The sequence below is a fragment of the Arvicanthis niloticus genome, chromosome 13 (genome assembly GCF_011762505.2).
Source record: "Arvicanthis niloticus isolate mArvNil1 chromosome 13, mArvNil1.pat.X, whole genome shotgun sequence".
NCBI classification, from domain to species: Eukaryota; Metazoa; Chordata; class Mammalia; order Rodentia; family Muridae; genus Arvicanthis; species Arvicanthis niloticus.
The window spans coordinates 41,881,153-41,894,947 of NC_047670.1; the positions used below are offsets into that span (position 1 = coordinate 41,881,153).

General features: G+C 40.2%; 1 protein-coding gene across 1 annotated transcript in view; it reads right to left on the reverse strand.

Annotated features, from left to right (window-relative positions):
* Positions 1–1,992: 1,992 nt before the first annotated feature.
* Positions 1,993–13,795, reverse strand: part of Kcnq3 (potassium voltage-gated channel subfamily Q member 3) — a 288,668-nt gene continuing 276,865 nt past the window's right edge. The window contains exons 11-15 of the mRNA XM_034517557.2: positions 13,261–13,363; positions 10,740–10,871; positions 8,642–8,740; positions 6,446–6,530; positions 1,993–5,286 (exon numbers count right to left, since the gene is read on the reverse strand). Coding sequence (XP_034373448.2) covers positions 4,552–5,286; positions 6,446–6,530; positions 8,642–8,740; positions 10,740–10,871; positions 13,261–13,363 — 1,154 coding nt within the window. The 3' untranslated portion in view covers positions 1,993–4,551. The remainder of the gene's footprint in view (positions 5,287–6,445; positions 6,531–8,641; positions 8,741–10,739; positions 10,872–13,260; positions 13,364–13,795) is intronic.

The window sequence follows — 13,795 nt, forward strand, 5'->3', positions numbered from 1 at the left end:
CAAACAATTATTAACAGTTTTGGTATGGACCAGTCACTGCACTAAAGACTTTATACATAGTTGATTGTCTCACTTGAAATTTTAAATAGACTGAACTAGTTTTCAGTGCTCCAAAGCTCAAATTTTTATACAAGTCATCTCTATCCCATTTTCATTTGTTCAACACTAGCCTCATACGATGGTTTCCAAACCTATGAAAGTTACATAGGTGCTCTGACCCCTAAGATTTCTATAGCTGGGCACCACTGAGCTGCTACCTGCTGCCCTGTTTAGGGTAAAGATGGGTCGTTTTTGAGCCATGTAAAAGCAGTATGTCATTTCGAATATTTTTGGACACAGAAAGTATATGTAGGTTAAAGTTCCTGGTAGAAATAGCATGCTTTTGAAGACAAGTGAAGACAAATTCTTAAGCCAAGAACATCTCGGTGGTCTCAGATGCCTAATGGGACATACTCATGAGAACCAAAGAGTATCTATTCTATGCAGCATTGTCTGGGGTAGCAATTGGGTATGGGAACCAGGTTCTCTCTGGCATCCTTGTCAAAAGTATATTTGACTTCTGAGAACATTTCTTCTCTTTCCTCCATATACTCTGATCTTCAGGTTCCCATAGGCAGATTGAATTCTTTCTTTTTCAAATAGATGTTGTGCCATGGCCTGTGCTAGGCCCTTTTTGGTCAATATGGTGAAACAGATGCCTCAGCTACTTGTCTGGCCTCTACTGTGGCAGGGTGTAGAGAACAAAACTGTTTTTTTTCCAGGAACCTTCTTCAGAGCCCAAGTGCTTACATTGCTGATTGGATGTTATGAAATGATGAACTCAAGTGCAAAGTCCCCATTCAATGCTCCCAGTGGGGAAGTATTCATATTAGTGGGCAGTTGTCCAAAGCCACAAAATCAGGTAGGAAGAGTCTAAAAATGACCATCAGCAGTTGAGGCTACAAGCTTTCTTACAGCAGAAACTGGCTTTCCGGTCTTTGAATATTTGTTGCATAATTCTTGGTATTCAGTGCTATCTAGAAAATCTTGCTAAATAAATATTTCTTTGTTATTCTCTCAGAATAGCATATAATTATGAGATTAATGTTGGCAAACTGCGAGTAGATTCTGTTATGCTGTTTTCTAAGGGTGTTTATTTTGAGCTACAATGTCTAGGAATGGCTTTGTACAGAATAGATATAGAATGCATAAGTGTTAGTTAATTAGCTTAGTTGTACCTATACACTTTGGTGTTTTCTATTTATTTTTTCATAAAAATAAGATTTTAGAATATCAGTGTCATATCGAGTAAGGCTGAATTCTAAGTTTTATAAACAAACAGTTATTGAAAAGAACTTTTTCAAATCATTGGTTTTTTTCTCTCCTTTCTCCAATTTCATTTTTCTTAAGGTTTTAGTATCTGCTTATATGGAAATATTTAATAGTTAAAGTGTAACAACTTCACCTTTCTTCAGACTAATAGAATTATCTTTAATATGCACTTAAAATTCATTCTTATCATTCTTTCCTTGCTAAAATATGTCCATCTAATGTGTGTGTGCTGTGTTGTGGAATGCTAAGGATCAAAGCCAGAATTTAAGGTATGGTAGAAAAGTACTATACTACTGTAATGTTACACTTTCATCTCCATTTCTTAAAAACTTAAAAATCTAAATATATTTTAAAACATGGCAGCCAAATATAATATGAGACCATGCTTTTACCTGATAAAGCCATTCCCGGTTTTTGTGATGAAATTAATTTCTCAGTATTTCTGGGTTTTTGTTTAAACTGTTATGACTTCCTAGGCAAGCTGCGGAGCTACTGGTGTGCCTTCTGGATTACTATTATTCAGATATTATCCTGGATTACTCTGCCTGAATTACACACATTGATGTTTCAGCCTGAGGACTAGAACACCAGCCATGGCGACCATGCAGTGTATCAACAGGTTCAGATAAGTACATTTGGTTTGCGGTCTAGACTTTTTCTTTCTTTCTTTTTTTTTTTTTTAAAAGGATATTTCAACAGAATTCCAGATTATCTTATTCTCTTTCTTCTGTTTGTTTTCTTAGATGTGAACAAGCAGCTCTTAGAGCCGTTAGTACACATCCTTTATGAAATATGTGTTTGGCTGATACAGACAACTGACTAAACACAGCCAGCTTGGCAATCAAAACTAATTCCTGCCACTCTGATACTGAATCACCAGGAAAGCAGGACTACTCACTTAGAGCCTGCTTGGAAAATAATGCAAATTCCAGTTCAAAGAATTCTTGGCCAAGATCCCCATTTGAACTCCTGAAAAAAAATGCATCGGAATGTAACATACCAATGCTAGGAGGTTGTGAAAGAATGTTAATGTTAGGGAAAACCAAGTGGCACATATTATTCTCCATCATTTTTGTTTCTGATAACTCATGCACATAAAAAGAACAGCATATGTTAGGTGCTAGGTAGGGCATCTATTTCTGGTGGAAAAAAAATTATAGGAAGAGCAGATTCAAGAAGAGGTTTCAGTTTTCTTAGATTATAGCCACAATGGCACGACTGAAGTCATATTGAAAGAACCGAGGGAAAGGTCCACAGCCTTTGTCTTTCAGATTGCCAGGGAAATCAACTGAAAACCATCAGAAATACTTTACCTCAAATGTGTGTGACTGTATCAATGTATCACTTGCCTTGGACTTAAAGGTCACTATCCAAATATCCATTCATGATACTGTCCAAGAAAGCTATTCCTCTGCCACTTCACAGTGCTTGACATAATTTATGGAACTGAAGGCTTAAGTTCCTATCATCAGGGGACAAACTTTCATCATTACTGTATTCTTAGCACTTTATACAGAACCAATCAGCATGTAGATTATAAGAAACCAGTCTCCCCAACACAGGGTAGAATACTAGCATTGGGAATTGATGAAAACATCAACTAGGTATCTGTCATGATATTTATGGCTCTTGACAACACAGCAATAGCACTGGTTAGAGCTGTATTCAAAGACTTAGGGTATTTCCATCGTTTTGATGGTCACCATGGCAACCATTTTAAAACACGTGTTTAGAGGCATGAAATGACTGAGACACTAATACCATGGTGTAGTGATCCACAAAAAGTAACCAGAGTCTAACTTTTTCCTTGGTTTTCAGCAAGTAGCAACATTTTCCAATAGGCCACATGGTGGCTTGTGCTTAACATCAATCCTTCTGCAGCAGGGCAGGACTTTCTAAGCTGTTGGTTGTTACCTCAGGAGCTCTTATGATTTTGTGTGGTTCTAGTATTTTCGTTGAGAAAATCTGGACAATAAAATTGGGTGATTCTGGGAATTCTTCCTATTTGTATATTTATGACTAATTTGCATTCCCCATCCTGGATCCCACTTCTAAAGCATCAAGTAAGCACGCTTTGCAGTCAAAGCAGACATCCTTCTTCTCCCTTTGAGTAAAGACTGGGGATTACATCCCATGGAGAAAGAGTGCTGGTGACTTGGCATGATTTCTGGATCCAAGTATGCAAATGGGACAGTGTGAGGGGAGTCTGGGGCAAGGAATGAGTCCTCAGGTGGAGGTTTTGAGTCCTCTCCACAGGACTACCAAGCATCTAAAGGCATGTCATTTGCCTTGGGCCCAAAACATCTCACTTTGAAATAGAGGACAAGGAAAGATGATTGCTCTTGATTCTAATCTCCATTTTGGATTCAAGTATAGTCAAGGTAGAAGAATGAGTTGGAATTTCATCTTAAGACATCAAATTTAGCTCCTGCCTAGAAGACCACCCCACTTCTGGTAAATTTTATTATCTTTGGCTACTTAAATTGGAAACTTTTTTTAAATGTTTGTGGTAGATGTGTAAGATTTCTCTTCACCAGTCCATAACACATGGGATATTATATTTTGGATCACCAACATCTCATAGACAGGAAAACTGAGGCACAATACTGAACAACGGGTAGACTAAGTCCCCTTGAGAGCTTTGAAATAATTTTGCCAGCCTTCCTTCAGTGAAATAATTTTTTGAAATCTTGGCTTTGGGGTTTTGAATGACTATCTTGTTCCTGTTCTCCTGTTTGCTTGGAGGACAGCCTCATTGTAATGCAGTATGTTTTGGTTGAGAAAATTATTTCCTTGCTTTAGAAAAAGAGTAAATTAACTGGAACATTTTACACAGAGGGGAAATGAGCCCAGAAATAACTTAAACTATGCTCTCAGTTTATCCGAATCAAAACCCAAACCAGCCAACCAAACAAATAGCACAGCTCATCAATAAGTCTCCCTGTACTTGTTCAATCGTGATTAAAAGGAAGAAGAGCAGATAAATGTGTATCTAGAAGAGACTAACAGTGCCTTTTATATAGTGTCAAGTCATGCAAACCATGCTGAAAAGGAAGCGACTTTGTTGCAGTGACATGGGGAGGAAGAAGGCTGTGAGAAGCCCCTGCTTGCAGGGGGGCCACTGTGCACATGCATGCGCCTGACACAGCCATTGGAGTCCCCACTGTAAGCGCTAGGTGTGAGAGTAAGTGAGCTGTACAAAGTCTGTCTACAGTACCAGGAGTCAGCCAGTGACCCCTTCTAAGTGGGCTTGTTGGAAGGGGTCCATATGGAATCTGAAATACCATCCCCAGTGGATGACATGGGCATGGAACCACTGGGCGTGAAGGGGTCTGTGTCTGTGTCCGTTTCTCCTTCAGCCAGGTACCGCTTTTCCCTCATCCAGCTCGAACCCCCACTGGGGCCAAATACATAATCATCTCTGTCTTGGGAGATGCTGAAGCCACTCGGAGACCGCTCCAGTTCCTCGTGGTTGACGGACATGAGGGACAGAGGTGTGTCGCTGTCCCTAGTGATGCTGCGTCTCTGGCGGGGTGAGATATGGTCCGAATAGGGGCCTTGAAGTTCTGTCTGAGAGTGGTAGCTCACACATGAGTCCAGAAGAGTCAAGATGGGCAGGACTGTGGGCCTCTCTGCATATGTACTTCCGGAGGATGGAAGGTTGGCTTGAGCCTTTGTAGAACTGGGTCCCCCTCGGGTCATTTTCACAGGGTCATGTGCAAAGAACCCATAAGGGCCAACTCTGTCGATGGGCACCTGGTGGAAGCTGTAAGGAGGGTCGGGGGGGCCTGTCTCTGAGTAGTTGCAGATGATGGTTTTCAAATCAGAATACCTGTTGTCTTCTTTCTTCTCCCCTTCTGCTGGGGAGGCGGCCCCCTTAGTTGGATAGTATTCAGTGACATGTACCTGCAGGCGCTCCATATGCTGTATGTGCATGTCCACGAGGAAGTCCAGCTTCTTCCCCATGTCGTGAACCTGAAAAATACGAGCACCTGGAATCACTAGTTCTCTGGGGATAAGGGCCACAGTCACTATGCTGATGTTTCTTCGAAAAGTTGTACTACAAGTCTTAGCAATAACAACAGCTACAACTGTCTCCTAGATGGCCCTGTGTACATATTAACATTCATCTAGAAATACACAGGCAAGGACGTCACTGGAGCCAAAGACTGTAAGCCCACAGGCAGCTTGTGAATAAATGTTACAGGCTTCCATTGTCCTCCTCTGGAAGAGATGGTACTATTTCAGTCAAGAAGTGGGGTTCTTGTCTTGTGTAAATTTCCTTCTGTGTAAGCATACATGCTGTTAGTGTCTGTTACTAATACTTGGAAACTTAAGCACTGGAGGGCAGTGTCAGCGAAAATGGAGTTTTACAAACCTTGAGACCCAGTAGGATCCCTCGAGCAATTATGGAAGCTGCTTCTGCTTTGGGTAGGGCATTCATAAATAGGAGTGCTTGGAGCACAGATGCAAAAGTGTGTGTACGTCTCTGTGTGAGAGAGATGTGCCTTCCCTGACAACTTACACCTGTGCATGCACACAAGTCTGTGCACCTTTGTGTGTGCTATTCCTTTTCTGACAGTTCACATAATCAGATAAATGAATAAATAACCTCATTGGATTGATGATGTTGTAAGTCTCATGACAGGTCATGGCTAAGGGACATGTGAAGTGTAGTTGTAAGGACTACTTAGGCAGCAGCTATATGACTTTATTTCATGCTCACCCAGCCAGGAAAAGCAAAACTGGGGAATTAAAATTAATTTCCCTATCTTTTTTTTTACTGGTAGGTGATATTTATTATGCCTTATCTCCATATGAAAAAATGGCACCTAGAAAACAGTTCTGTGGAGCTGGAAGGATGGCTTGGCAGTGAAAAGCAGGTGCTGTTCTTGGGGATGACTTGGGTTTGGATCCCAGCATCCACATGGTGGCTAAGAACCATTTATAGCTCCAGATCCAGGGACCTCTGCAGGAATCAGTCATGCATGTACTGCTCATACATATATACCAGGAAAACACTCATATGTATAAATTAAGACCAAATAAATCTAAAAGGAAGAGAAAAGCATGTATATGTGTATGTTTATGTGTATGTATATGATGTATATGTATATGGAATAGAAGGGCTTACCTGTCTTTCAACTTTTACAAACTTCCCCATCATGCTTTGGTCTTCAGTTTCTGATGTGGCTGCCCTGGCTACATATGGTTCATTCCTAAGGAAAAGCCAACAATTCATAAAGTCATTGTATCCATTATTCCAACTTGGAAGATCATGCACATGGGACCATGTTTTTTCCCCTCACACTGACAAAACCTGGAGGAGGTTCCTTTGGCATGCTTAGTCAAGGACTGCTAATGCCATGCTTACCTTCCTACAGGAAGATGAGAAGACAGACCTGGAAGCTGTGGCAAAAGAGGCTTTGCTTTGTGTTTGTGAAGTTTACCAAATATCTAACAATGCCTAGAGTGTTTATTCCTTTAAATTAAATTCCTTGCCTTTCAGTCTTGGGGCTTTCATACTGTAATGTCTGATTTCTGAATTTCCATAGATTCACATGATTTCTTTTGTTAAGAATGGCAAACACCTGTAGCATCCAGAAAACAATGCTAGAATGTTCCTCCAGGCATCAAGGGAGAGCTGTATTTTCTCTATAAGCAATTATTATCTGCCGGAATTCTAGGTCATTCCAATATTCTTACATTATGAGGAGAGACTTGATGTTGCTAAAACCCATTTGTGTTCTTTTTTGTATGCCAATTTATTTCTTGACAGCTGGTTTTTTCCTCTAATAAACCATTGCCTCTGCTAAGTTACTTCTTAGTCTGAACAGTCTTCAACTAAAGCAAATTTCAAAAATGAATGGCCTCGTGCTACATGTAGCCCGCCAATGTTTTATTTGTCTTGCATAGGTAAATTCAGTTTGTTATTTAATTAAAATTCATTTCAATTAACACCAGTAAATTAGAGTTTTGAGTGTCCTTCTACCTATTTTCTGGGTGAAGTTTTGCTTACATTGCAAATCTACAAATGATAGCTCCACAGTTTCTTATGGTTACAGACCTCTGTGAAACCCCCAGACTCTCTTATGAGTTTTGTGACTTCTGCAGTTAATATTTCTTGTGTCACTTTTCTTATGCATGATACAGACACGACAAAGTACCCATCATGGAGGTAAAGGATTACATTCTAGAGCTCACAGAAATTGGTTCACATAACATTATTCTATATTGTTTTATCTTATTTATTAATTTGTTAATTTTTGAAATATAGTCCCCTCTGCACCTAGGGTTGGTCTCAAACTCAAGATCTTTCCTGTGTCCATTTCTCAAATTATAAGTGTGAAATTATAAGTGTGTACTACCACGCTGTCCTCTTTAAAGGTTTAAAAACAGCTCTCACACTATCTCATACATGAGGAAGTTGTGAGTTGGATGTAGTCTTATATTCCTGCAGTCCCATTAGTCTGGAGGTTGAAGAAAAAGGATTGCCATGGGTTTAAGACCAGCCTATGCTACACAGTTTAGACATTGTCTCAAAAACAAAAATCAGAGCAACACAAGACCTCCAAAGTAATTAACCAATTAATTAAAAGAAAATAAATAAAAATGTATAAGAATGGGATTCTCCAAAATATATTTACTTTTTATAGAAATTGCATTATATGAAAACAGGACCCTCTGTTAACGTTAGCTACAACCAAACATAGTAACAGTCATCCCCACTAAAAGGGTCAGCAGCCTTGGGTCCCATTATTCTTTATTGTATGCCAAGCCAACGGTTGAGGAGTAGATGCCTTCTCTTACCACACCAATGCTCTTGCTTCTAAGATGAAGCACAACAGTCCCTTGCTCATTCATCTTACTTGCCTTAAAGATGTTTTAGAACAAAGAGACACAAATGCAAACAGTGGCCCTTAAAAAGGACAATACTTGTTCCAAGATTTAAAATATTGTTTGGAGCAAGGAGACTTGTCTTGAGTTCTAGCGCTGTTAGAAGTGCTGGCATCTGAATGCCTTCTCTCACTTTGTCTTGGAAGGGGTGTTAGTCAAGCCCCAGGAAACAGCCAGGAAACTTTTTTTTTCTATTTGTAAAAAAACACAGAAATAAGTATAATTTATATGTCCTTGGAACAGGACCATGAAGTCACCTGCACAGAAGATTTGCAAATGGCCACAATCTGAACCTGCCTTCCAAGCCTCCATTCATTTTCTTTGGGAGAGGGTTGATTTCACCTACAGAAAGTACGCAAGCTGAGATTTGAGAATGGATATATTGTATAGGCCTTGTCTCAACAGTGCATTATTCCATAAGTACAAGCCCCACCTTGGAGACTGCTGGGATGGGTAGGTAAATGCTGACCCTTTCTGAGACTTCTTATGTTTTGGAGTGGATGGAGGTCCAGGGGTGAAAATCATATCTATTCTGAAAGAAGAAGAAGGGACAAAAGCAAAGGGAAAGATTAGATTAAACAAAGCTTTGTTGTTATGAGAAAATAAATCCTTACATCTCTTAATGCAAATGTGGCTCTGGAGTATGTAAGAAAAGGTGGGGGTAATCAGAGGATGAGGAAAAAGATTAAAAGGAGAGAAGTTGTCATGCCAAGATATTGCTATCTTCTTCAGTCTGAGGGAGTGAGAACATTTTCTCATCTCCTGGGTACCAGGGGGAGACAATCCACAGATCTGGGGTGAGGGATTTGCCTTACTTCTTACAGCAAATGTCACGTGTATATTATAAGTCTATCCCATCTGACTCTTTTGATTATCCCCAAACTTTCTGATTACTGTCATATTCCAGGTTCCATTTTTAGCTTTATAGACACCCTGATGCTCTCCATAGAAAAATGGTTCAAGCCTAGCTCCAGCACTCTGCATTCTATTTCTGTGCAAAACACCAGCTCAGCAGAAAGATGCTGTCCACCATGCTGTGGGGCAGGGGAAGAGGTGGTGAGGTATATCTCAGGATGACCACTAAGATGCATCCAGAAATAGTCTTGGGTCACATTTTCCTCTGAAAACCCAGCTTCTTTTCCAACAGACACTCACAACATCATTTAAAGTAAGGCCCATTTTCTGTCTGGCCCACTGAAGTATACAATTTATCATCTTGCCAGGCAACCTCCAGCTACAATCCTCAGAAACACATTTTCTTGATAACTATCAAAAATCATGACAGTGTAACACTCTATCCTGTAAACATTAAAACTGCCTGATAGTTTTGGAGTCTGGCCTATTGTTGGGAGCACACTGTCTTCCTCTGTCTGCCAGATAGCCACACTTGCATAGATTGCATAGATGATAGCATGGAATGACTGAAAACTTGTTTATACATAATATATTTGTTCATCAGTCATTGAACCTTGACTTGCTACCTATCACTGTGTGTGGGACAGCTAGAAGTCATGAATAAATATACTTGCAAGATAATACTGTCACCAAGAGCTTCATTGCTCCTACTAAGTCAGGAGGATACTCTGTTGGATGAAGAGGCAAAAGCCATATGATTCTTGAACTGTGTCAGTTTCTCTTCAGGTCCCTCATATGAGGGAATTACATCATTCATGCCATTTATGAACAAATTTATGTCCATTTTTTGTGCTAATACCATACACATACAGCACATTGCTTCATATGATTGCCAGATCCAAGCAGAGATTTGATTTCGTACATGACATACATATACTTATTTGTTATGTTTTCAATTTCTAGACTGGGCAATTTAGGGTTAGTCATCTAACATCATAGCTTCGGTTTCTCTATCAGAATTAGGGTACTTGTGATAAATACCTTATAGGATCCTAATGGGCAAGATGCATATATGTACTTAGTAGATCAATAAAAGTGGTGGTATTATCTAAAAATAATCTCCTTAAATGGTGTCAATTTGCTTTGTATTTCTACTGTTATGAATAACACTTAAATAATTCTTAAATTCTTAAATAAGTAAGTTCTTAATATGTGGTTGGAATTTTACACTTACAAAAAAATCAGCTGAACTGTTAAATGATCAGAGTTTTATAGTTATCCAAAACACCATAGACAGGAACTAGTTGATATATACATGTCTTCTCTCCATCAGGCCAATCAGAAAGCTGATGTTGGCCATGAAAATATATCAGGGCTTCTCTGGAGCTTTGAAAAATTGTACTAAATAGAATATAGTAACAGTTGTGTCCTTTAGAAGGGACAGAAGCCTGGTCACCATGGTCCCATTACTCTATATTCCATGCCAAGGCAAAGTCTGAGAGTAAAGCTTACTGGCCTATATATCCATAGTGCTAGATGGGCCTTCCTGTTTGCGAAGTTTCTCTGCTGCATTTTGGATTACTTCTGAATGCCTGTCTTTTGAAATTCTATAGTCTTATTACTTGGATTCCTGAGTAGCTGAGAGAGCATAGTCCTTTCCCATTAGAATGTATTACCTTGTCTGAAGGTACTTTATCCTGGAAAGCATGTCAAGATGTCCAGCGGAATACTGCTCAATCACATCTTTTACATCATAAGGCCTCAATGTCTCCTTGAATTTTTTTTTATACAGACGGAACTGTAGAATTCTGTAAGGCAAAGCACAGGCATTTGGTCACCATGGACAGACACTGAAGAAAACAACCATGCCTATCCAGCAAACTCCAGACACAGAGGGAGAAAACATGAAGGGAAGGACTGGATGGCAGAATGTTGGCCTTGGGTTCTGGTCCTTCCTGTCCCTCTCCATTTACTGGGCTGGCTAGTGTTGCTCTTTTAATCATTTGAATAATTATAAAATTGTAGCAACAACTTTGAACAGTTGTGAGCACTCATCACATAGAAGACACTAAGTTCCATGCTTTATGACCAGTCTTCTAATAGATCAGTTTGCAGAGCTGCAGAGCTGCAACCATGGCTCTGAGAATGCAGCATCTCATGGGTCTCAATGTCAGAACTGGATCAGAGACAGGCATGGGTACCAACAAGGTCAAAGCTCTTGGTTGCTGTCACTGCCACACTGCTTTCTATTTGAGGATAGCTGAGGTTTTTCCTCCTATATACCAATTGTTAAATTTTTCACTGCTGTGACAGAATACCAGACAGAAGGTCTTAGGATGAAAATGTTTATTTCCACTCAGAGTTTTATGGGAATGTCAGCTGGTGGGGAAGGCATGGAGGAAGAAATATCTCTAATGGGTATCATCCAGAGCCCATAGTAGTTTGGTCACATTACAAACCAGGAAACAGGGAGCTCAAGATACAACAGGGATCAAGTTATAATAAATCTTCAACTGCCATCCCAATATTATAGTCTTAATTTTGCCTGGCTGGGCCTATGCCAGAATATTCAACAATCGTCCAAAATAGCACTGTCTCTTGGTGAACAGGTGTGCAAATGTACATTATACATCCAAACCATACTAGTGGTTAAGCATAGTGTTATATGTCTATGATTTCAGAACATACAGGTAGAGACAGAAGACTGGAGTTCAAGGTCATCTATGACTAATGACTATATAATAAATTTGAGGTAGACCAGGACTACATGGGACTCAGTCTCAAGATCCCCAAGCAAATAAATGAGAAAACCAAACCAGAACAGGAGTTTCTAATTCTTTTGCTCTGGAATTCTTAGGGTTCTATGAGTTTATACAGGTTTTGTATAGCATGGGGACACCTTTACTTCCTCCTTCCTGAAAATCAACAATGCTCCCCCTAAAGGCTGCTGCCCTCTTTGAATTCCATAGTGTCAGGAGGCTCCACTCATCCTAGTCCCACCAGTTTCCATTGGCAGGTGTCTTCTTGAATGACACAGTTCAGGTTCATTTTGTCTTAAACTTCGTGATACTGAATTTCTTGCCAGTTTATAAATGCTGTTTACCTAGCTTCACTTAAAGGGAAACAACTTCTGTGGTTCAGAACGGTGGCTCAGAGGTTTTAATAGAACTCAGCCCATGCTCTCTCTCATGCTGTGTGTGGCTGTATGTGCTAGGATGGAAACACTGAATTCTTGAGATGGAGACCTAGGGACCATAAAACCTAAGATATTGGCCCTTCATAGAAAAGGCTTGCCATTCCTTTGAATTAAGACATCTGAAAAACTTATACAAATTGGAGGGCAGAGACAGGAACCTGGAATATCTCAGTAGGCTTCACCTCTGGGTCAGTTCGACCAACTGGTTTTCCTTGAATGAGACTGATCAATAATTAACAAATGTAACAGATGCATTTTTACGTAACAGCCTTCCTGTCATATCAAACATAATGCATAGGAACCATACCTCAGCCTTTGCTGGAGTCTACATCTTAGAAGACTATTTTGCTCCCTGATCTATTAGACTGGACATCTTGCTGGAGATAGTGTAACTAATTTCTGCCACCCATTAAAGTGAGAATATACCCATAGCCTGATAGATTTTCTTTCAGAATTAGTACACTCTCTTGATTTCCCTGAAGAATTCTCAAGCAAACTAGAAATGGAGTATATTATGTTCTCTTGATCAGACAAAATAATCTATAATTTATTATCTTGTTAAACGCTGATTCAAAAGAATAGATGGATGAAGAAAGGCAGAAAAAAGCTATCCGAAACAACTAAGGTGAATGTTGAGAAAAAGCTCTATGTGATCATATTGTACACCCTGACACCCCTTATAATATATGCTAATTAAAGTCAGACAGAGATGATCCAGATGATATATGCTGGATAAAGCCAGACAGAGATGACCCAGATGGATGTGCTGTCAGGAAGGTTAAAGCAATACTGTTTCCAAACAGGTGTCTCTCTGACTGTTGTCTAAGAGAGAATCATTGTACTGAGGGTAGCTTTCTCCTAGCGTATAGGACCTGGCTCAAGGTAACCAGGAAGAGGCGCTTGTCCTCTTCCCAAGTTCCAAAGGTACTTTACCAGCTGTGTCCAATGGACATGAAGTTGGAGCCTGAGAATGGCATTTAGATGGGGAGAAGGGTCATCACCTGACAGCTCGGATGGCAGCCTTTAGGGTGGGGATCATATCTTCAATGAGGAAGTCATTCCCATAACCCCTGTCTTCTGCCATGGGGTCGCCTGTCCCAGCATCTGTGAGGGAGAAGCGTATGTCAATGGGGTCCATCATAAATGGAAAATCTCACAGACCGTTGTGGAGCCAGAATCTCCAGTGTGTGTATTATTCACACCTATCTTTTATCCCCATATTGTGGACCCCATTTGTGATATCATTTACCCTTCCTTAGCATCCCCACTCTGTGGTCCAGAAGCTTGAATTGAGTATAGAAGAAGGTCATAGCTGCTGTGGAGGAGGGTGCTAGGAGGTAATTTTGGAAAGCTATGCAGGTGGGGGTGATCACATGAGCAGCCAAAGGCACAGGTGTGGGTCTCCCACTGAGACAGACCTGTACTGGGTTCTTGCTCTGTCAGAATTTCTGCTCATGACCTTCGGAGGTCACGTTCTGAGCCTTTTACACCTTGGAGGTTTTAGAGAGAAAGAAACAATGAGTGTGAAGTGATTGG